Raw genomic sequence first — 25,376 nt, 5'->3', positions numbered from 1 at the left:
TCCAGCCCTCCCCGCCTCACCCAAAGAGTGACTGAAGTGCACTGCTGAAAGCTTCTGCCCTTCTCTTTGTTTGTATTCATCTGTTGCTGGCAGTGGGTTTATTTCAGTTAATGGGAATAACAACACTGGTGGAAATGTCATGTCAGGGAAGTTACTGACTGGGGGCTCTGGAACCTGCAAAGTTTCCCGTGAGATTGACTGAGACTCCTGAAATCAATATCTCGTGTTTTCACTGCTGCTTTTACTTGCATATTCCAGATAAAGGCTGCTGAGGGGAGATTTGTAATTGCAGTGTTTCAGACAGTGACCTGAGGCAACAAATTAAATGTGGAAGATAAAATGTATTAAATGGCTCTTAGTGAACTACCTGCAGAAAAACAGGTGACTTCTGATAGCCTTGAATTGTAGATTTGTTCCCAAAGGGCCTCAGTAAGGGCAGCTGTAATAGTGATGCTCATCATTTTGGGGTGTAATAAAATGCTATATATTGCATGGAATAACCACTCCTAATGTGTACTCCCCTTAGGGGAAGGAGCAGTTCCCTGTGATGTGTAGTTAATTAGTCCTTTATGTTAGTTTAGAGTTTGTGAAGGGCAACCAGTTCAGGTACTTATTAGGAAAGCTGATACACTGTTTAAAAGTATCAAAGCCTCGTGCACCAATTGACACAACAGAATGTAATGCAGTTCTGAACCAGAAGGACATGGTTATTTCAGGTTTTGTTTGAAAATCCTTTATTTCAGAATATATTTCAAGTGCCATTACAAGCACTTGGGAAATAACAGAGCATGTGTTGAAGGTGGTAGCAAACACCACACAGCCCTGCTCACTGCCCCTGCCCTCCCCAAACACCCCTGGAGGCTTACAGGGACTGTCTCCAGGGCTGGGGCACCCCTGCTGTGAGAACAGGCCGGGAGAGGTGGGGCTGGTCAGCCTGGAGAGGAGGGAGCACTGTGCAGAGCTGCTTGTGCCCTTTCAGCAGCTAAAGGGAACTTGGGAGATGATGGGGAGAGGGCTTCTGGCAGGGTCTGGAGGAGTCAGACTGGGGATGATGGGTTTACATTTAAGGAAGACATTTTAGGCTGTGGATAGTGAAACCTTGGCATAGTTTGCCCAGGGAGATGGGGGCTGCTCCATCTCTGGAAGTGTTCAGGGCCAGTTTGGGTGGGGTTTGGAGCAACTGGGACAGTGGAAGGTGTCCCTGCCGATGGCAGGGGATGGAATGAGATGAGCTTTGAAGTCCCCTCAGTCCAAGCCACTCTTGTGGTTCTCCTTTAATGGTTTTGGAAAATCTTTTGCACAAAGGAACAAGTTTGTTTCTTTTGATTAGAGGATAGATCCCCCAGATTTCATCTGCAATGTTGAAAGATCTTTCTGGATAGGACATGTTAGTAGACAGCAGGTATTCTGGGTAGTTTTGATATTGGCTAACATTATTGAAGGGGGGGAAAGGGGTGGACTGGCTTAAGGAAGGGACCCTCATTGTGAAGGACCCCACTTTGCAGGACAGCTAATTAAACATGCTCTAGTAATGAAAAGTTTTCTTTGACCTTGATTAGAAATTATGTCTTTTGAACAGGTAACCAGGAAATGCTTCACATAAGCTTAATCTTGTGAAATGTAATGGAGGAACAGTAGCTATGACTCTGGAGTTGCTTCAGTTTTACAACAGACAAAATGATCCCCTTAAGATATTCTCCTTGTGTTGAACAAATTCAAGTTCTGGATTTCTACGAATTACTGTGCTGTCACATTTCTTTTCCTACCTTTTCCAGGGTACATTTCCTAATTTCCCCCCTTTTTTTCTACAGGCAATATGAAACAGTTGTTCCTCTTGAAGATTCTGTGGTGACTGAAGTCACAGCAACACTGCAGGAATGGGCCGTGCTCTGGAAACAGCTGTATGTGGTAAGAGCAGAGCTCCTCTCCTCCACATCTCTAATACCCTGGCTGGAATGTTGCCTGCTTTTGTGCACTCAAAATACATCAGAATCAATATCAGAATTGTTGAATTCCTTGTATTTAATGGGGGCTCCCCAACTACAGAATAATGGATCATGTGAGAGTCACATGAACTACACTGGAACTTTCTGCAGTTCTGAAATTCTACCTTCAGATCTGAAAATTTCATTGTTATTAAAAAAGGCAACAATTTTAAAGTGCTATTAAGTATGTAAGAAATAATAATATACTTTTGCAAGTCCTATCAAAGACTTCAAAAATTATTCAGCACCATTTGTTTGTAGTTGTTTTAGTGTCTAGAGTCTAAAAGGAGAACTCAGACTATGGGAGGTTATGTACAATTGTTCCTCCATAAATTAGAAGCAGACACTAGGATAAGTGTATTGAGTTTTATACACATCTTTTTTATATAATTTTCAGTTGCTGCCACATAATGTCTCCTATTTCTGCTTTCATCCCTCTTCTTTTCTTACATTTTAATAGCCAAAGCCTATGACAGAGCAGATAAAAAACTTGAGCATTTGAAGGTATTTTTTCCTGGCTTTTATTTTCTCTTTTTTAGCTTAGTAATTGCAAGCCTTAACTGTAGGATCAGGATCAAGAACTGTAGGTGGTCTAAGCTTCCATTTCCTTCCTGTCCTTCCTTTAGAGAAATACCTCTACACAGAGCTGCAGGAGCTTTGTTTCCTCATTTAAACCTGCAGTGACAACAGTTCCTTGTCTAGGAAACCAACCCAGGAATGATCCAGCGGAGTGAGTCCAGTGCATCTCCAGCATAACCAGCTGTGTTCTGTGCTTCAAAAAGCAATCAACTCCTAGGAAATCATAACTGGTCCCAGTTCTTCTATGGGGTCAGATGTCCCTAGAGGTATTCTCTTGGGAAGGAGCATCTGATCTAATGGAGGAGGGGCATAGAACATGGTATATATCACGTTTTCTACCGCTCTTTACACCTAGTACTCCTCCTTTTTCCATTGTATATACATACCTCTCTGGGTATGGGAATAAAGTGATCTTTTCTGTTTTCTTCCTGTAAGATTTCCCCCCTCCCCTTTCCCCAGTGTCAGCTGAAGATGACAACAGTAATATTGGCAATGGTATTAAATTGGAAAAAGGGGAATCATTTTACCTACAAATGAGCTAAGCTTCCTTTCTACTAAAGTATTTCTTTTTTATTGTTACCACCAGTTCCTTGAGGGGAAGGAGAGAGAAAGCTCTAGCTATAAACTTTCATTTAGTGATTTTTCTTTCTGGGACTGCTTTCTATTGTAGCTCATTATATTTCTTATAACATTGTACAAAACATTATTGTATTCTTAAATAACAGGGGAAAGATTTTACTGTTCTCATAGAACTTTGGAAGGAGGCATCCTCTCCATGACGAAGAAATTGGCGCAGCTCCTGAGTGAAAAACACGTTGTGTTGTGGGGGTTTTTTATCCCAAAAACTTTTAAAAATTAAGAATTCTAATATAGAAATAATCACAGAATTGTTTAGATTGTAAGAGATTTCTTGAGATTATCAGCTGCCTTCTCAAGCAGTATCATCAAGACCCTGATAGGACTACACCAGCCAGGTTTTGAGTTTCTTCTGAATGGAGGCTCCCCACCCTCAGTGATTTCTTATCTCCACTGATACAGTACCACAGCTTCTCTGGCAGAACAATTTACACCATTGTTAAGTGGGTAACTGACGTTTGTCCCATCTGTGGGCTGTACATTGGAAGCCTGAGGATTTGCACTGAGGTGCCTGTGGCAGAGCTGGGACTAGAATTTTATCCTTGGTGTTCAGGCTGGAAGCTATGTAAGGACATACCTTAAAATATATTGAAAGACTAAATGGAAATCCTTGTTTGTTGTTGGATCAGCAGCAGCAGAAATTTTTATTATTCCCAAAATGTAATAAGAATCATCTAAGAAATGTAATTAATGTTATTTATCGTGCTGCTGTGCCTAGTCAGCTTTGTAGAAATGTTTCTTACTGTAGGAGAAATTCAAGTGCTGGTTGTTGCACAGACACTCTCAGTAGGTCAGTGCCTGCAAAGGGCCTTTCACTGGTCAGTGGGGCTGCCAAACAACGTGAGCAGTCTCTCTGAACATCTCTAAATAGGCTCAGATTTTCATCTCATGCTTTTTGGTGAACTCCCTACCTGGATTATGGTTTGAAAGACCAAGTTGGTTTCACTTAAAAATTCCCAGCAATTACCTTGGTAGTATTGTTGAGGTGCATTGTAAGGTTTGTGTTTGTCTCTCAGTGAAACAATGGGAGCTGGGATGTAATACCCAGGAAGCCTGCAGTGATTAAAACACTGCCTGGAGAGGGAGGCTATGTTGTTCCAAGATAAGGAAGTTCTGCTGACAGAAAATCGGAGGGAGGAGGAGAACAGTGAGAAATGAGAGGGTGAAGTAAAGCACAGCTTTGAGACAGTTGCAGAAAATTAGTTGGTGTAAAATATTGGGAATCTTCCTTGTTTTCTACTGACCACAGAGAATCTGTGCCAGTACTGGGAATAAACTGTGCGTGGGGAAGCTTGCATGGGTTTGAGTTACAGGAGTTGTGCAGCAATTTTAGTTTAGATTTCTGAGAAATATGTATTAGAAAGGTTAGCCTGAGATCATTGCATTGCACAGGGCTGTGATAGTCTTTAAATTTTTGCTATCAAGGTGAAAGCCAAGTTTTAGTCTGAGGAGAAAAAGGCATTTGTCCATAATGAGTTCAGAGAGAAAGGGCTGTGCCTGCAATGAATTTGAAATGGAAAGATGTATGATGTGTTGTTTGCTTTACTGTGATAACAAATTATGCTCTAAGTAGTTGGATTCTGATCATATAACTCTTTAAATACTGACAAAACAGCAAGTTTTTTTGAAAATGCCAGAGGTTTTTGTCCAATTGGAAAACAATATAAATAAAACTTGGATGGAAACTATCAGAATCTGTTATTTATATTGGATAGGATTTTTAGCAAAAAGCTATAACCTTTTTAAAAATTCTGTGCCTACTTAAAAATAATCTATTTTTAAATAGATTGAGTAATCAGGAATAGAACTTAAAATATTTATTATATAATAAAGTAGTAAAGATGATAGTACTTTTATGGTTCTGGGGACAGACTTTTTAGCAGGGCCCATCGTGGTAGGACAAGGGGTAATGGTTTTAAGTGAAAGGAGGTCAGATTCAGACTAGATACAAGGAAAAGGAATTGTACTGTGAGGGTGCTGGGGCCCTGGCACAGGTTTCCCAGAGCAGCTGTGGCTTCCCCATCCCTGGAAGTGTCCAAGGCCAGGTTGGACAGGGGCTTGGAGCAACCTGGGACAATGGAGGGTGTCCCTTCCCATGGCAGGGGCTGGAGCTGGGTGAGCTTTAAGGTCCCTTCTGACCCAAACCATTCTGTGATTCTATGTGAAGAGCACATTTTCCCCTATTTCAATGTGTAATCTGTGTGCAGACAAGGCAATGCCATGCCACTGGAAAATGGAAAGCAGTTCTTTGCCTTCTGATTTGTATCCAGGCTGTATCCTGTATCCAGGCTTCAGAGATGAGCACTGGAACAATGAGATTTAGTAGCTACTTTCTGGCAAAAAAAGCCACTCTTCTATTTGACCTACTTGGTTTGGGTTTTCCTACTTTCGCTGCTGTTGTAAAAATCATTAGGAAGGAGTTCACTGTGAGTGTGGATCTCAGTATTTAAAATCTGTACTATGCAGCCACTAGAGTTGCTGGTAATGTGGGTAGGATTACTGCTAACCACAGCTGGCCAGATGTGTGTGTGTTTGCATATCTTCGTGTGTTTCATGTCAGTAGGTGCACAGACCCAGTGTCTTGTGGTGTTGTTTTGCCTGGCTCCAATACCCTTTGTTCATTTGGACACCATAACTATGTCCTTCTGTGGAAGCCTAAGAAATGCCAAAGAGGGTTTTACTTATTGTGTTCCAGTATTGCAAAGGCAATAAGCAAACAATGTCAGTGATTCCCTTGTCCAGTCCTGTACTTAAGTTGGAGTGGAGGAGAAAGAAAAAGTGAGATGATTGGTGTGCCACTGTGAGCAGCTGAGCCTGTTCTTGTGCCTACTCTGAAAGGATGAGGAAGAGAGCAGAAAAGCAAGAGCAAACCTTGGGGAGCCTTGTTTAGGCACAGAGGTGGATAAAGATGCAAAATTGCATTTGTTACAGTGAAATGGGTGTGTGCAGCTCTCGGGTAGTTGCTCACACCAGTCTACTGACTTCTGTTGAGACAGCAAAATGATACCAGTAAGGTTAACTTTCTCTCTTACCCTGTATGTGGTGATAAGATTTGTTATTTTTATACTACTTCTAAATAAAGGATTTGCAAGTTCTCTGTAAGCTTTTGTTAATTAGGTCAAACAAGACTCCTGTGAGTTTTTAAGTCAGCTAAGGAGATCACTGAAACTCACTGCTGGTGCACAGTAGCTATTTTAACTGTAAAAAAAATTCCTCAGAGTCTAAGATGTGATGTGAGGACTATTTCTGTTGAGAGAGCAGATGACTGTGGAGAGACCAAACATAATTGCCCAATTTAGAGTTTGGTCAGATCAATAATGTTAATTTGCTACATTTATGCAAGGAGGAGTGGGGGATGTGTGGGGTGACTTCTTGTCCACTTTCAGGAGTAAGACCTAATTTTATTGGGAATAGGTGGAATTTTTGCCAGCTCAGTGTGAAACCAATTTCCCATTGGCTCCTTTTAAATTTCCTGAGGGATCCTATTAAGGAACAGAGTGGGTAGCAGGACTTGGTGCAATTGCAGTTATGTGATTTTGGTGGTATTGGGTGTCCCTAAAATTGAAGCACTAGTTAAAATTCATCTTGAAAAATGCCATTCACTGAATCACTAAGGTAGTTTACTCTTATGGGGAGTGTTCTGGGAGACATTTTTATTCAGTGAGATGTGCTTTGCTCTACATCTGATAAAACATGGAATTGCTGATGCGTTTTCTGAAGTATGTAGGCAGAAGAAAATGTGATATGACCTAAAATGGATGTGCTGTATCAGAAGGTCTCCCTTCAAGGAACAGAATTCAATTCAAGGCTGAGCATATTAAATACACTCTTAAATTCTGTGCAAGCAGACTCCTGGAAAGATGAGGTATTTGTACCAAGACAGATGTACAGAAACAGTACTGGTTGTATACATGGCCCTCTTTCCTCTTTGTCATTTTCATGTCATTTTCAAGGTTACCTTGAAGCAAAATTCCTTTAGCTTGATTGTTCAGGTTTGTGAGTAATTTTAAAAGAATCTGAAGTACTTGTCTGGCCTCAGTTGACATTAACAGAGAGACTCAGAGTTACCACTTAAGACAGGACTCTGGATAATAGTGTTCAGCAGTGGTATGGATATTTTTATATCTTTCTGTGTTTGGAGTGAAGGATGAATCTTCATGGTGTGACCAGGAACGGGAGTTTGGGGCAGCTCATAGTCTCATTGAGTGCTGCACAGCATATAAGGGAAACTTATAAGAGTAAATATTTCCACTTCCAGGACCATCTAGTTCTTCAGTTCCTCAGAGGGAACAGTGCACTGAGAAATCATTTCATTGCTTAGCAACTGAATCTGAGGCTTTTAGCAGATTTGTTATTTGATTACTAGAAAATAGTTGAAGATTTTTCTTGATTGGGTTGTGATGGGCGTGTGCAGAATGATTTGGAGAATGCAGAATAAAGAACACTTCAGCATTGTATGCTGAAGGTGGATATTTTTATAATTCAGTATCTTTACTCATGGAGGAGGAGGCTAGAGATGAACCATGGAATGCTACAGGTTGGAAGTGACCTTGAAATATCTGGCCCAGCCTTTTGTCAGAAAGGGATCCTACATGGGATTATGTAGCCCCTTGTCCATATCCAGTGAATGGTTGTTTTTATTGAAAGGTGTTTGTTTCTTTCTTACATTGGGATGAAAACTCCTGGTGCAATTTACACCCATTGCCCTTTGTCTTTTCCCTGTGTCTCCTCGTGGACAGAGGGCCTCCATCCTCTTAGGGAGGCTGTGCTGGTGCTGCAGTGCTGGGATGGCATTCACAGGGAGAAAGGACCCAGCTGTTTTTGCCTTTCCTCACAGGCCAGGATCTCCAGCCCTCAGATCATCTTTGTGCCCCTCCCCTGGACCTGCTCCAGTCTGTCCCGTCTCTCTTGAATGGTGGGGACCAGAATAAAGACCTCAATGTATAAGTGTCACAGTGTGATTTATATCTGCTCATTATCTTAGGCAATTAGAAGGTTTTGTGGGTAAAATCACAGATTTTTGCTGCTTGGGCATGTTGAAAAGTTGAGTAGAAGCCCTTCTCTTGGTGTGTCAAATTGAGACTTGAATATACATCGGTTTATTAGCAATGGTTTCTTGGAGGTCTCTAGTGGATGTCATGACCTCTCTCTACATTTCTTCCTTGAAAGAGCAGTATTCATGTAGAAATTACTCTTAATAAATGTTAGGTTCCTGCTATAAAATGCAATCCATTTCAGTACTTCTCCCCTTAGCACTAAGTTGCTGAAGTTCAGTTCAAGTGCTTCATATTTTAAGGTTATAAAAGGTTCCCATAATTATTATTTTTTCTTTCCTTAATTTTAAGAAATTTTATGTAGTCAGTTTCTCCTAGGGATTTGTGGAAGACTCTGAGCTCTAAGGAATTAAAAGTAGGGATAAGTTTTTAGAAGAGTAAAATAAAATTTTTTTGTAAGCAAGTCTTGTACCATGAAAATCTGAAAATCTATTATAATTGATTTAAAAGTTACTTTGCTTTTAAGACCACAGGATGCTATGGCAGTTTATTGGGTTTAAACAAAGGTATAACAAGGAGCCATAGAATCAGTACCTTTCATTTACTGCCACATACAGATTTATGGTATCATTTAAGATTATAAGAATCAACTCGACAGTTTTTATGTATTTTCAAACAAACAAAAGGTTGACTATAAAACAAACACTATGAACTGTCAATCAAGCTGTGTGGGAGGAATATATGTTTTGAGTTACCATGGAGATGGATAGATTTTTTTTAATAGATTTTAAAAGTAAAGACAGAATTAAATGTAAGTCACCTTCTGGTGTCCTTTGCAAGTCCTACTGTGACAAATGACATGCAGGGTATTTTATAACCTCTTGCTTTGTAGGGAAAATGTTATTTAGTCATTGATATGGTAGGTTATAATATGCTCTTTTATTTTGGTAAATAAAGCAGTAGTTGTATTACTGATGCTGACATTCATAGCAAATTGTGTGAGGATTTGGAGGGGGTTTGTTAGATTAAATTTTTCAAGTATTATCTGGTTTCTAGTTAACAAAGAGCTCTTGCCTCTCTGAATATCCAGTGTGCATGCTGCAAACAGTGCTACAGTACATGTGTAACGTTCTTGTGTGATATTAAAACATGGAAATTTGATTTTATTGAATGCTGCTTTAAGACTAGCTGGGAAAAACCAACAAGGAAACAGAATTTCCTCCGGGGAGATCAGTGGCTGACCTGCAGATGATTTCAAACAGTCTCTTTTGCACTGTAAACACACTGAATGTTGAATTGCATTAAGTAAAGGAAAGAAGGTTTTAATCAAAAGATTGAACAGAAGTTTGAGAGTTTCTTTACCTGTCACTGATGAAAATCACCTGAGCTGGTCTAAGTCTGCTGATATTACAGAATTGCATTTGAAATACAGGCAAGTGGTAGTGTGGTTGGAGTTTAGTATTCCAAAGGTGGACTTCGAGAAAACACAGCAGTTTGGTTTTTAAAGACAGAAAATTAAGAGTGGGGGACTCGGGCTAGGAGAGACTGGCAGTCTGACTTTTTGGAGTGAGTGAGCAAGGTACTGTGCTTGGATAGGGTTTTCAAAGGAAAAGGCTGATCATCCCTAGTGGGTATTTACTGGAACTAAAAAGACAGTTTGGACTTAATTTCATAGAAGACAGAAATTGTTTTTCAGTAGAAAAGCAAAGAACATCTGTCCTTTTGGCAGCCCGGATGGCACTGTGGTCCATGTGGTATCAAGAAGTGTCCTTCAGTCTTATCCTTATTTATGCCATTTTCTGCTCTTTCTATCCTTAAGAAAAGACAACTAGCATATAACAATTGCAGTGATTAATAGTTATTGTAATTTAAATACATATATACATAATAAAATTTTATTTGTTTTCCAAGAGGAGTGGGTAGCAGAAATTTTCACAGGAGAGAGGGGTAGAAAAATCAGTGTTATATGGGTCAGTGTAGCACAAGTGGACTAAATCCTTTGTGGCTGGAGTGACAGTGAGCAAACATTGTGGCTGCAGCAGTGGACAGCCAGCACTTGGGCTGCCAAATCTGATTACTCTGCATTGTTGCATTTGGCTGGAGAGGAGGCAATGGATGATAAACAAACAGGACTAAAAATGCATCTCAGTTTAAAAACTCAGTAGTAAGCCTGGCAAATGGATAGACAATTAATTTTACATGACATATTGAGGTGAAATGAAAATATTTAAGATTATTGAAGACATGTTTCTTTCTTATTTCAGCTTCCATCCATATGATTGGATATAATGTAGGGATAATTGGTAAATTAAAACTGTTTAAGAGCTATAAGCAGGGTGACAAAGGCAAACATCCAAGAACCAGAGAAATACCAGTGCTCCCAGTCCAGTCTACTTTGTCCCTAAGGGTTCTGATAACAATTTCAATCTCTCTGTGAAATCAAGGTAATACATCTCTAGTCTTGCATATGTTTTCATAAAAATATTGTAGGTTTAAAGCATGTGGGTGTTCAGTGTTAGATAGAAATATTACGAATGGGAAATATCTACCTTTATGGTAAGGTTTGAATAATTTTTAGTGAACTAAGCTCTAGGAACTGTATGTTGAGCCACAAATGGTAATGAAACTCTGAATGGTTGTTCCTGGGTCAGTCAAAATAAAGAGAGGTTCTGGATGTGGTCATGCAATCAAAAACTACTGTAAAGCACAGACAGCAAGGCTGATTTCAGTTGTTGTTTATCCACATTTTCTTGAGTTCTTGACTTTCTCTTTGAGCAGACTTCTCATAACAGTTTTTTGGTGACTATTGGAATGAAGAAGGGGAAAATTAATATTAATTTTATCTTTGGAAACTGCTCACATAATTTCTTAAATGGTGATTGTTACATCTTATTTTTAAGTTAGTAGTGATTAATGGCCTTTGGAGAAATGTGTTCTCCTTTCAGAAAGTCTTCTCTCTGTTTCCTAAAGCTTTATTGTTTAATAGAAATTAATCATGCCATGTTTTATACTTAGAGATTGCTTAAAATAGAAGGAATGCAAAGAAAGAAAAATAAAAAAAATTGGGAGAGGTTTCTGTGAGAGTACTGGAAATCAGCTTCTCACATTTTTTTTGTGTTCATCTTCCTGTAAGTTCCATGGTGGTTTTGTTTCATTTTTAATTTAGAGTAGAGCCTTGTGTTTGCTGGTTGGTCATAGATACAGCCTTGGGTTCAGCCATAAAAGTTGATTAAATATCAAAAGAATACTGATTGTCAAGTTTGATTTCCAAGTCTTTAGTTGCTGTCACTGCCATCACTGTACTGTTTAGTGAGAAAGATACTCTGATTGTGTGCTTATCCCTGAAAATATCATACTGCCTTTGAGGAGGAAATAAATCCATCGGGTGATATGAAGAATTAACTCCAAAAGGTATTTAGGGTGCCCTAACAGTTTATAAAACAAATACTGATTTCTTTTTACTGCCAGTTCTTCCTGCCACTAATAGTTCAAGATCCAGAGTGTTTAGATGAGATCCAATACATATTACAGAAAAAACTGCCGCTGGAATAATGGAAAACATAAATCATGTGTAGAGTTATATTATTTTCTGATAATATACGTGTAGCTCTTTGTATCAGTGGCTTCCTGTGGATGTGGTCTGTAGTTTGTGTTGCTGCAACACCTACTCCTGCAGCTGCCAAGGGCACAGCAAGGGCTGGAGGTGCCTGAGCACTGCTCAGCCAAACGCTGCATCCCCCAGGGCTGTGGCTGAGGGGCTCTGGGGTGCTGCACAGCAGCTGCAGAGACCCAGGAAATCCAGGAACCTCCCCTACTGTAGGGATGGGGGAGAAGTAATAGCTTTGGGTTCAAAGAAATTTAGTTGCTTATGGAATTGGTATTGAAGGTCTACTCTTTGGTCTTACCCACAGCAGTTAAGATTGTGTAACTATATTAGTTCTTTCTTTTCACTGTGTTTTGCTGAGCTGGGTGTGAGTTCTGCAATCTCCCTGAGCTGAAAGGGCTTCTTATAAATCTGGAAGATGCTGAGCCCTGAGTTCGTTATCTGAAGTGTGTGTTTGTTTCAGCAAAGCAACAGAAGTCTGAGTTCAAAGCCCTTTACAGAGCAGGGCAAACAGTGGTGTCTTTTATGTTCTTTGCTCTTCAGGCATTGGCTGTTTGATCTAAATTAAATTGTCGTTGATGGAGCAGATTTCAGTTTATTCTTTCTGATACATCCTCAGAGTTGATGGGGGGTTTGTGAATGCCTGTTCTGTAGTCTGTGCAAGAGGCATTCAGGAACAGAGCTGAGCCTGCATCCTGTCACAAGCAGAGGGACACTTATTTAACACCTCTATGGACTCTCCACACTGCTGTAAGGCAGCACTGCTGCTGAGAGCAGGTTTGTCCCCTGCTGTCCCCTCCTGCCTGTGACATTGCCACCCTGCCCATCAGGAAGCAGCAGTGGGATGGGCACAGAGCAGCCCTGGGCAGTCACTTGGCAGCTGGCTGGGAGTCTGAGCTTCCCTGCTGTTTGATCAGTGCCCTCCCAGTGATGCTTATCAAAAATGCCCTCCCAGTAATGCTTGTCAAAGATTTTTGACTGTGTTATTACTGAAAGTGTTTATTTAATTTAAGAATAAATATTCCAGCTTTCTTTTATGAATTAGCTTAAGCTCACTTTACTGTGCACAGTTGCATAAACAAGTGTTAAAGTCCTAGAAGTGATCCTTGTGTTGTACTTTTCCACATCTATTACTGACAGCACGTAATAATATTTTAGGGTAGGCCAGTAAAGTTTTGAAGGCAGTATTTTTATATTGGGAATCCATCTCTGCCTTTCTCTGTGTTTTGTTTTTTTTTTTTTTAGTAGTCTCAGAACTTGAGGTAATAATCACTGAAGTCTTTCTGGCCTGTATGTGACCTGGCAGACTGTGCAGAGTGCAGAGGGAAGCTACCACTTTAAAGGAAGTTACACAAAAAAGTTACCACTTCTAAGGAGAAAAATAGTAACATTTTTGGTATCAGAATTTTTGTTGTGACCTGAATAGCTCAAGTTTAATTTGAAGTGCTTGTGGCCAGTTACCTTCCACTGCAGTTTCTCTGCAGGTGAGATTCTGCCCGGTGAGTGCCTCGTGCTGGTAAGTGCCTTTACTGTCAAATGGACTTGTTATTTTCTCATTAAAGGGACATGCTTGGAAAGCTGCTTAGATGGAGTTTAATGAACTTCTAAAATGTAGCATAGAATAGTGGCTCATAATAGTAAAAGAAAATTATTTTCTGGGTAAACAGGGAAAGAGCAGCAGCAAGGGTTTCTTTTTAACCTTTCTGACTGTGTGTTCACTAATGAAAAGGACACTAAAGAAACAGATGTGTGGCTGTTTTCATGATAGAGTTAATGACATTTCTGTTTTCATGATAGAGTTAATGACATTACTGTAAATAAAAATGTTAATTATGGAATTGTTGTAAGAATGGAAGAGAGGGAAGAGGAAAATAAGATTTTACTCACTGTGTGGATTTGGGTTTTTTTGTGACAACTAAACAACTTTATTGTATATAGGTATTATTAGTATTTTAATTTCATTTAAATGTATGTGATGATGGAAACTTTTGATCTTGGAAGTTATGGGACATGCTGGATCCTTAGAGAGATGTAATATATCTTTATATTTCCAAAATATAATTATTAAAAAAAACCCAACAAAGAACTAGCCTGTCACTTTGAATTGGGAGGTGCCTATTACATAAGATGTGCTTTTTTAGAAGACATCAAACCCTATCACCTTTGTGGAGCTCTCAAAGCCCTGTGCAGGGGGGCAGCTCAGTTCAGGCTGGCTCATGACTGTGCTCTGAGGACCAGCCCCCTGAGTCTGTCAGAACTCCTATCAATTATTGAGTGGCCTCAGATGTTTAACAGACAAAAACCCCACCCTAAATATTGGGAAACTTTGATTTGTACTTTTATGCAGTGAGCTCAGCTACCCCATTTCTTCCCCCTGACTCTTTCCCCTCATCTGTCCCTTTTTGTCTCATTTTTTTACAGGATCCCAGTCTGAGCTTCTCATTAACTTCTTGCCTCCCTTTCCCTGGTTCCCTGGTAGGCACTTTCCAGTCAATCCCAGTCTTTATTTTCACAAAACTTTAGTGTGTTTTCTTTTATTTCCTGAATTTTGTTGGGTACTTCTTGCTTTCCTAAATAACTCAGTTGTTGTTGTTGTTTAGTTGTTACTTTAACTATTATGAAAGAGGACAATTAAAAATTTTGATGACTGTATCATTTGTTTAGCTTATAAGGAGTGATGTGAAGAGATGTTGCAGTTATTTCTTGAAGAGGCAGAAGGGATAGGGAAATTGGGAAATCCAGTTGCCTTTCAAAAGGGGAAAATATTGTGACCAATCGAGTGCTAAGAAGATACAAATCAAACAGTAAGTTTTCTGCCAGTTTTTGTCTGGTCCTTGTGTCACAGAACAGAAACAGAATGGCAGTTTGTTTTTGGGGAACTAGCAGCAGCACTGACAAGTTTAGAGTCAGGAGGATGATTTTAATGAGCCACTTAGGCTTGTTGTTGGATTTTGGTGTCATACTCTGAAGGAGCTGGTGAGTGTTCTGTCTGGGATCTGACAATAATTGCCAGGCTTGTCAGCTCTCACTGTGATACTGGTGCTGTCATCGTGGAAATCTGCATTAGAAACACAGCTATATGCAAGACTTGTGTTTAGCAGTTATTCTGTTAACAGCGTAGTATTCTGGAAGGAACATAATTATGATTTGATATTTCTCTTGAAGCCACTGCATTGCTGTGTTAAAGAACAGAATGCTGGTATTAAAATAGTTGCAGAAAGAGAAAACACAGACATTGTGTACTTTCCTTTTTTAAAAAGAATTCTCTTGTGTGAAGCAATCTAAAATAAATCTTTTCTAGTTGTCAGTTTTATTTATCCTAGAAAAGCCATACCCTGTTTTAAGATATAATTTTTTAACACCTCTAACACATTCCACTACTATTTTCCAAGGGGATTTTTTTGTCAGTAAATCTGGGAAATGCATATCTAGGTAGTAGGCTTTGCAAAAGAAAAGCCAGAATTCTCTTGCACGTGGACAAGAGGCTAAACCGTTTATACTCCGTGTTTGTCATTTGTACATTTACTCTTTCCAATGCAAACACTGGTACTATCTCAGCTGCTTTTTTGAGAACATTATTGGGCAGTGGATAGCACCATTTTCTAATGGTGTTCCTCCATTTTATTAGAGGAAATGAGAGAGCTGTGCCTTATGGAACATCTTTTGCTAGAGGTCCTCAAGTTGGTTTGGCCAGTTTGGCCAGGACCTTCTGATGACTTGAATAATCTAAGCCATCACTTTTCCTTTCCTGATTTCTTCTATCACTCTGCCCTATGATGTTGAACCTCTTTACCAGTTTGAACTCAGTCTAACAAAAAAAAATCATTTTCTTGCATATAAGTGGCTGTGTAGAAGAAAGAAATGTGATTTTATAGCTCCTGCTGTGGGAAGGATTGCAGTGCAGCTTCATCCATATTGTGAAGCAGAAGGCAATTCAGACAGGAATTTCTGGTGGATTAAATGGGCTGTGCTGCCACAGTGCTAAAGTTCTATGTCATAACTGAGTGGTTACCAAGAAAAAGAGTTTTTATATTATTGGTAATAGTCTAATGGCAGATTTATTATTTTGTAACTGCAGACTCTTCTATTGTGGAACTTTGATTATTGCTGTGCTTGTTATCTCCATCATGGAGTTTCAGCTTTAAAAATCAGATAGAATTAGATGAAGAATATTCACCTGGCTCACAGGAGGTTTTACTGCTGTGTCTTCAGATTTACATGCACAGAATCACAGAACTGGGTAGATTGGAAGGAACTTCTGGGCATCTCCAGTTCAACCTCCTTCCCAAAGCAGACCCTATTAGAGCAGGTTGTTGAGGATCTTGTGAAGTTGAGGTTTGAATATTTTTGAGGAACCCACAACATCTCTTGGAAAAAGTCTATCCTAGATTTTGACCACCCACAAGGGAAAAACACCTTTCGTTTATCTAGTTGGAATTTCCAGTATCTGATGCTATTAACTAACCCTCCCTTGACACAATGATTAAAGAAATTAGATGTAGAATTAAATCTAGCACTTACTTAGTGGTTTAAAAACAGATGAATTGATAAGAAAGCAGTTGAAAATGGAGAATTTTTATTCAGTGCTGCTGGTTGTAATAGGACCTGCAGGGATGTGTTCTAGTCTGTTACTCACTAGTCTTATTAATAGCAATCAGGAAAAATCAGTGACATAGAAATTGCTGTTGATGCAGAAATAGGAAGTTAAACAATGATTAGTTCAGAAATTGTGTGGTTTCTGTCAGACACTTGGCTTATTTAAACAGCAGTGACTCCAATACATCCAAATATAGAAAGGCCCCACAGATGGTGTTTGTGTCCTGAGGTGCAGTGACACTTAACATGATGGAACATTACTATGGCAAACCAATCCAACATCAGCCTCTTCCTTGCTTTTGACAGCTAAGAGGATAAGAAGCCTTGCCTTTCTAGACAGGGGGCATCTGGAGTTGCAGAGAGGGAGAATAATTGAAAAATTCTCTGTATAAATTAATGAGATGATTGCTGGGCAGCTGCCACTGATTCTGCAGTGTCCTCTTCAGAATGGATGGGGAACAGCCAGGAAGGTTCCAAGGTGATCCATGATGGCAGCGAGTCCTAGGAGGGGGAAGCTGGAGTGGATCTCCAGGTTGTCCATCTGAGTCCTTTACAGTGAATTAAGGTCCACCTATGGCATTTTCAACATGTGCTTGTGTTGCCTGTTTAAAAGAATGTATCTGCAGCGGTGGATATTTTGCAGCCTCTCAAAAATTCAGTACTTTTTGGACCATATGAGTTACAGTTTTTTTCTGAAGCCTGTGCTCAGTCTTCTCTCCTGCTTGTTATTCCTTATCCTATTTGCCATGAACAAGGGGAAGAGCTCATTTCATTTCTCTTTCCTGCAAGTTTTTGGTTTAAATTATTTTTTAATTTTGTCATTTCTAGACTAAAAAGTCAGACTCAAATCCAACCTTTAAAAAATATGTTTCCTGAATATTTTCATTATTGCTTGAAAGAATTACTTGTTTATCCATGTCTTCTTGATGTATAATAGATAAAAATAGAGAGATAATTAAATAAATAAATAAAAGTGAGAATAATATTCCAGCAGAAACCTGACAGAGTGAAGAGATTACTTTGCACATTTGCTCAGACAAACTGCAGAAGTTGAGTGAGGAGTCAGCCTATTGTGACTTATAAATGATATGTGGAGGAGGGTTGCAGGTAGCTGATTGATAATTATGGTAATCTGTCAACAATCTGTCAGTTCTCTCAAAGAAAAAAAAAAGGAGGACAAGTCCCAGTATTTACAAAACAGAGCCATGCAAATTTGGAGTAGTATTGAAGGCACTTCTTAATAATTAGGGTGATTAGCAATAGATTAATCACGGAAAACAGTTGTTTCTTTATTACTAATATCTTTAAAACAAGACTGGATTGTATTTGAAATGATTTGTTGCCACATTATCCTGGAGGAAATACATTGCAGCAATCTGTGAGCAGGTTTCTGTGGCATGTGCCCTGCAGGAAGTCAGACTAGATAATCACAATAATCCTTTATAGTCTTGGAATGGATGAATCTTTAAATCTGTTTAGTCAGTACCAGCTGTGTTGAAAAACAGCATTACTAAAATACAAAAAAAAATGCTATGATGTGCTGCACTGATGTGTTTGTTATTCTTTCACGCAAGAGCATTGTATGCAAAAGACTAATGGTTTTTTAGGAGTCTTTGTCTAGTGATGCCTTTCAGAGATGAAGTGCTAATTCTTGTACCCCTTCAAACTCATTCTTTGTGGTTCTCGATGACTTATCTCCTTGGTGAGGACATGCTTTTTGGCTGTTTATATAGACACTGTGGAAAAGATTGACATTCAATACCTTTTTTCTGGGCTTTCCTACATTTCAAACACTGTAGGGAACAGCAGATATTTTGGATATCTTTGAGTGGGAGATCACCAGAAATGGTTCAGTTGCCTGGTAAAGGTGTCAGGGTGAGTCAGGACCGGTTCCTTTGCCTTTCAGGCAGGTTTAGCAGTTGGGATTCAGCTGTGTCCTGCTCTGCCAGACGTGCTAGGCAGCAAATAATGCTGCTGACACTGCTTGGCTGTCATTTATTAACTGGAGCTTTTCACCATTCTCCCTGTGCAGTGATGTTTCTCTTCCTTTCCATTTGGTCCTTGTCTGTGGAGCATCCTGAGCCTCAGTGAAAACACCCAACTTCCACCTCAGAAGGTGACCCTAATTAAAATAGATGGAAAAAAGCTTAGGAACTACCTGTACTCCACACTAATAGGAATGCTTTGGTACTGTTTTTTGGAATAATGAAATGCCCAGAGTCAAAATCCATGTTTTTGTTTTGGCGTTACTGGGATCTTTGTTTAAAATCTGCAGTTTTAACAACTGCCAGCCACAAGTCCCTTTTCAAATATTTGCACTGCTTTTGTCACATACATGAAACAAGCATTTTTAAATTGAAGAGGCTGGAATTAATTCTTTATCCTGGAAGTTTTACCTGTTTTCTCTTAGCTTTTTATTTGTAATTCTGCCTCTCATCTTTGAACTATTTTAATTTTTTATTTACCGAAAACTTGAATATTTTACAGAATGAGTGAAAGCAAATATTTAAAAACAGGCTTTATTTATAATTTACATCCTATTTGCTGCATTCTGCTTTTCTTTTTTGTGCTTTTTGTTTAACTGCTAAATTGTAATTTGTTTTCACTCCTGCTGTATTATGTGATGGCTATCAGCTCAGTGCCAGAGTTTAAAGCTCCTCAGCTTCACATGATCTTTCATGGGGTGAAGTAGCTTAGCTTGCATTTGAATCAGTTATTATTTTCCCAGTATTTTTCCTGAGGCCATATGTGGAGCTGCAGAAGAAATGATTTGTTTATATAAATCTTACTTTGATGGATCTGGCTCTTCCTAACAGCATTTCTGGCTGTTCTAAAGCCTGCACTCTCTTCTCACAGAGTACCTGAGTAGATCATACAGTGCAATTCCATTTGTTATTTGTTCTCTGGGGGCATCATCCCTAAAACTTGGGGATCTCTGCACCTGAGCACAGCCACCACAGCCTGCAAGGTTCAGAACTGTCTGTCCTGGTTTCCCTAATATTCCTGTTCTCACAAGTTTTGTGTCCATGACCCCTCTGAGATCAAGGCTGTAGGAAGATGGTGCTGGTCGTTGCCACAGCTGATATTCTCTGGATCTTCCTCTTTAGAAACATTTTGTTCATTATGTATAAACACTCAAATCCAGACTCGAACAAGGGAGAGAACAGTTATGTAGTCACTGATAATAGCTGCTGGTTCAAGTGTGTGTATCCCTTTATTCTGCACCTCATTTCTCCTCCTGTCATGCTCCAAATTAGGAACTTCAGAGATATTTTGCAGAAACAAGCTGTGGCTTCTGCATTTATTTTCTGTCCTTTTTTTTTTTTTTTTTAAATAATGGTGGGAGACACAAAATGTGCCTGAGCCAGCATTAAGCATTACTGTTAAAACTGTTGATAAATCAACAGGAGTTTGCATATTCTGAAATAGCTCAAAGAGCCATAAAGAATCATTACTTCAATAATGAGAAAATCCTCATGTGTAATGGAATTTTGATTTTCATACTCTCACAATTTTATGTTTCGTTTCTGGTGTTTGAACAGAAATAACTACATTATAATCCACAATAGAAACAGAAAATTTTGAAACTAGATTTTTTTAAGTTAGAAAACAACTTGAGTGATCAACTTCCCTTCCAAAAAATCCTGAGCTTACAAGTAAGTTGTACATAATTTCATTGCATCTTACTCTTAATCTTAGAAAAGAGTTGTGCTGTTTTTTGAACTCTGCCAAGTTATTATTTTATAGATCTATTTTTTAGAGACAAAATTAGGGCTTCCAGGAAGGATTAGAGTTGTACTAAACATCTGTGTGGAGTAGTAGAAATGGATCAATCTCTATTGAAACTGTTGGGTAAACGTGCTACTGATTCCCTTGTGAAGGATTTTTCTCTGCTGGACAGTGGTCTCAGACTTTGCAAACCCACAGACTTTTTTCCTTATAATTGTTCCTTTGAAGCTGAAATTGTCTCTTTTGGAGAACTGAAAATTACTGGAACCTATAAGAAGCATAGTTGAAATGGCTTAACTGTTTTGAATTTCCATTAGACAGTTTAGTTGGAAAACCACTGAAATCCAGTCAGCAATTTTCTTTAGGGATTCACAGAAATGTTGGAAGACAAATGGTGGCATCATGCCCAGGATCATTAATTACAAAATGCACTAATCAAACCAGTTTGCAAATAAGGGTCTGTGTTCTGTATTTGGTGGGAATAATGGTGTGTGTTTTGCTTGTGGTTTTCTTTCTTAGTGTTTTAAGTGCCCTTAATGCTACTTTAAAGTAGCTTTTGGCAAAATCTTCTCTAACATAATGAACTTGTGTTATATGACCTGCAGGGACCCTGACAGAGACAAAGAATTGTTAAAAATGTTCAAGATGACTCGTACTGACCCAGTCCTGCAGATTCTGGGACTTCTTTTGAGCTTTTTTCTCTGAAAAACTGCTGTTTGTCAGGTCCAAAGCACTAATACTCCTTCTAGAGCCTTCCAGTGTGTGAAGGAGAATATTAATTTTGTGCCCTGTGGGACAATGTGTTAGAGGAGCTGGGAAAAGGGTGAAAGTATCAGGTTGTATCCTTGAACCCCACTGGATGTGAAGTTCCCTGTTAAGAATGTAAATAGCATTGGAAGAGCAGATGTTTGATTTAAATGCTGTGGAAATGCTTAAGGGAGAAAGTATTTTTCAGCTTGAAAATCTGGCACAGTAAGGCACTGCTAAAGGGAAACTATTTATCTGACAGAACTTGTAATGTACTGTAATCAGTTTGAATTTCTTCAAAGATATTTATCATGCAAGTTCTAACTTAGCATGGCTATTATCAATTAGTTTGGATGTTAATTATTTATTAAAACCACTTCAATAAATATGTCTTGTTTATTCAAAGTGTAAACAAAAGTTTTTAACTCTACTTTAAAACTGATGTGAAATGTAATATAATTCTCTGTCATGCAGAAAACAACCTTAAAATACTGATTTTTGTGGAGGGATATGTTGTATTTGCAAAAGAATGTAACCATTTAGTTATGGGTAGGAAGCTTTCTTCTGAATACCTTCATTTCTTTTGCATTTAAATGATAGTAAAGTCTTCTGAAAGTGTGAAATATAGAGGCATCCACACTTACCCAATAGTGCTTCAGTTTCTTTAGACCAGAATGTTTTTGTTTGTTGCTTACAGGTGCATAGCACCATCAGTATCAAATGCAGCATCTTCCTCAAGTCCTCTAGGTTTAGATCTTCAGCAGGTGAAGGTCACACAGCTTCCCCTTTTCCAGTCCATCAGGATAAGTGGGATCTGCTGGCACTCAGTACTTCCAGCAGGAGGCATTTTGGATGGCTGTGGTGAGATCCCAGCAGGAGGCTGGCAGTGCTCCTCTTCCAGCCACATTTACCAATATTCCAAGCCTTGTGGGAGAAGAAATACCTTTGCTGTATTTCAGGACCATCAGTTCTCCCTCTGGAAGAGCCCACATGATTCAGCAAATGTGTTTTGGAAAGGACAGGTCCATTATGGCTGTGGTTTTAATGTAAGTAGGAGACACGAGTGTATGAGGAAAATGGAAGGTGATGATGTGAGCAGGGAACATTTGGTACCGATTCTAGTTCTGCTTATTAAAGCTCCTTCACTGCTGGGACCTCGTGTTTACAAACAGAGGAGGACACTTTGGGCATGTGAAGGTCAAAGGTGTCCTTAGCAGAGTGACCTGGAGATGGAAGAGCTCAGGATCTTAAGCTCCCTCCTGAGGGGAGGGAGCAGGTTAAAAAGCAGGATAACAACCTCAAAAACTATCACAGTGGGGAAAAAGAAGCCTCTTCCAGTTCTTGGGCTCTTTCCTTTGTGTATTGTCTTTGAGAAGGCCAATTCATTTTATCTAGTCTTGTTAGTCATACCTCTGAAGAAATATGATAAAGCAGAATGTGTTGCCTTCATGTTCTGTCCTAACACATCTGTGTCATGATGGAGACATTCAAGACTGGGGGGAATCATCCTTAATTAAATAGCAAAAGCCTTGCATGCATATGTTTTTTCCTCAGAATAGAATTTTATCGTAAATTGTACATTCTTACATTTAAGAATGTCTAGAACAAAATGTTCTTACAACATAAAAACAAATCAGTGCATTTAATATCCAAAGGATTTGGAACTGAATTCGATCAATGTAATATGGCTTGAAAAGGGGTGTTAATGTCACTTGTTTTGCGGTATTATCGAAGTGGAGAATTAAACCTCTAAATTTATCCCCTTCAAGTCCATTTCCATAAGCTTTGTTAAAAGTTTATGATGATGTTAGGAAATGAGGTTAATGTTGCTGTTGCTCCTAAAGATTTAGGAACTTAATTCAATCTCAGCCAAGCAATGGTAAGCTGCAGGCTGTGCCACAATCTCGTTAGGTGGGGTTTTCTGCAGCCCTCAGCTGTCAGCAGTGGCAGCCAGGGTAGGGCTGGGCTTTAGACAGAGGGCAACTTTAGGGTATTTCTTCAACCAATTTTTTCCTCTTCTCATAGTAATTATCCCACAGAGCCCCTTATATTTTTTCCTGGAGAAGACCAGTCTCCCTTCTTTGCATCCTATTTTTTCTGTTAACCAAAAAAGCTAAACAACACTAATTAACCCCAGAATACCTGTGTCATGCTGGCCAAGGTGCATTTCCTGATGATGATGTTTAAGAGTAGCAAGAGTATATGAATACTGATAGTAGGAAGTGTCAGACGCCAGAAGTGTCTTTGATTTGTTTTAACTTGTTTCTGTATCTGTTAAATGTTGTCATCTTGTACTTGTCCCAAGTTGCTGTATTAGACAACTCAGGCATCTGAAGCCGTAAGTAAGGAGGAGATACGAGAGTCAAGATGCACATCTTGACTGCCAGGGAGCGTAATAACTTGTACTCAGAGCTATTTACATGTGTGGCATAATTGATGTTTAGAGTGGAGAAGTTGTTTGTACTATACTGAGTTACTATAAATAAAAATAGGCTCTGAATTGCACATTAGTGTGAGTTCATCTTTTAAGGTCTGTGCAGTGATACAAACAAATAGGAGAACATTTCTCTTCTTGAAGAAGAGCAATAGATTGGGACTAACCCTTTGTAAAAACATTTCTCTTCATAATATTCTGTGGAGAGCTCTGAACTGAGATGGGTTGATTTGTTAAATAGAGAGCGTTGTGACAACAGGTTTAAATATTACCCACTGTCCCTCACAGCAGATCTGAGGAAAAGCTTTTTCAAGGCAAAAGAGCTTTGCTGACATTGTGAGGATTGTCCTCTTGTGTCCTGCTGTTCCCTAAATGCTACTATTGCTGCCGTGCTACCTGGGCTCCCCTCTGCAAGAGGTTTAAGGCTGTAGGGTGTTTGTTTGGTTTGCAGCAGATAAAAGATATCACCAGGTTTTTGGATGTGCTGGCAGCTTTGATTTAAATACACTATTTTGATTTTGAAGCAGAACAAGTCGTTGTTGTTTTCGGTTTACCGTAAAGAATTCGAATGCATTTAATTTTTTTTTTTTAAATGTGCAGTCCAATCCAATGGAGTTCTGAAATTATTTTGGAGGCAATCCAGTTGTTGCTCTGCTGCACAAGGTTTCTGGTAAAGCATATTAAATGCTCCTCAGGAGAGGGGGAGGTCAGCACAAGTGCTGCACAAATGGAATTTCTAATACATTTAGGAGGCATGGGGAGAATAAGGAGGGGTGAGAAGTTTGCATATACACTGTTAGTGTGAGGTGCCTGTATCCAATCAGCTCCTCTGTGATTTAGGGCTTCATATCACAGGCTTCATTCTTCTGAGAATTTAGTTTTATTTTGCAGCTCAGGGAAAGCCAGGATTGTTGCTTTCTCCTTGGATTGTTGCCAAGAGTGCAAGGGATCTTTTTGTGAAGTTACTGATGTAAATTCAATATATCTTTCGGCTTTTGAGCTATTTGGAGGAAGCATAAGGACATAGTATATCTAGAAAAAAATTACTACCGAAGTATGATATATGGTAATTCAGGTAGGTTATTTAATCTAATAGAAAGGAAAAGCTTGTAGCAACATCTCTGTTTATCTTGTACAGGCTTTGTTTCGTTGGTTATTTTCTGCTTTTGCTTTCTTTATTGATGTTACATCATTCTTTTTACTGCTTAAGTTCTTCCCTTGTCACATGTCAGTATTTTAGGATATTTTACTAATTTTCAATGGCTAAAGTCTGAAGAACTTATTTTTTCTGTCCCTCTGATTTACTGGGCTTTACTCCAAACTGTAAATTGAAATGCCCTCAGTGAATACAGTAGAGAATCAATTTAGATAGATTTTTATTGGATTAAATAATTTCTGTTTGAAGCTGAAAGCTATGAATATTCATAAGACAAAATAAGTACAATCCATGGTAATGCACCCGTATGAATAAATTGAGAACTAATAAATAGAGACTTTCAGGATAGAAGAACAAAAATAAACCTAAACTGAGATGCCTTTCTCGATCTGTTTCTTGATTTGAAAGACTTATGTTGTTTATTGGGCTTGACAATTGTAGAGGCCTTTTCCAACCTTAACATTTCTATGATCCAGTGACTCTCAGTGTTTAAAGGTGTCCTGTCAGAGAGGAGTGAGCTCAAACCCAGCCTCTTGTGAAAACCCCAGGATGCTGCCTCAACCCTTAGTAAATGGAGTTTGTAGTTTTAATTAGGAGAAGTTGTAAATTCTTAACTTTATTCTTGCTGGATGTTATTTTCACTTATTTGTTGTTTGTATTTTTTAACAGTTTTTAAAGTCCATTTTAGTTCTGTAATCCAAGAGGACCAGATGTCTAGGCACATATGGAGAACTGATGAATATGTGCAAGTATTAATTGTGTTCTCAAACTGCTTTTTCTGTGGGTGCTAGTCAGAACACCTGTGTACTGTCCACATCCCCCACACAAATTTTTAGCTCTTTCCTATTTTTGAGACAACTTTGTGTTGACCTGCAGCCTGACCTTTATTGATCAACAGGCACTTGATGAATGCTCT

The 25,376-nt window shown here is 39.0% G+C and overlaps 1 protein-coding gene across 2 annotated transcripts in view; it reads left to right on the top strand.

Annotated features, from left to right (window-relative positions):
- DOCK3 (dedicator of cytokinesis 3) overlaps positions 1–25,376 on the top strand; it is a 185,570-nt gene that overhangs the window by 29,869 nt on the left and 130,325 nt on the right. For both annotated transcript variants that reach the window (XM_059856243.1, XM_059856242.1), the window contains exon 5: positions 1,812–1,908. In XM_059856243.1, the coding sequence (XP_059712226.1) occupies positions 1,812–1,908 (97 nt within the window). The remainder of the gene's footprint in view (positions 1–1,811; positions 1,909–25,376) is intronic.

The sequence above is a fragment of the Haemorhous mexicanus genome, chromosome 11 (assembly GCF_027477595.1).
Source record: "Haemorhous mexicanus isolate bHaeMex1 chromosome 11, bHaeMex1.pri, whole genome shotgun sequence".
Classification (NCBI taxonomy): Eukaryota; Metazoa; Chordata; class Aves; order Passeriformes; family Fringillidae; genus Haemorhous; species Haemorhous mexicanus.
Note: the sequence above shows the minus strand (reverse complement) of the source record. Positions and strands in the feature narration are given on the sequence as shown.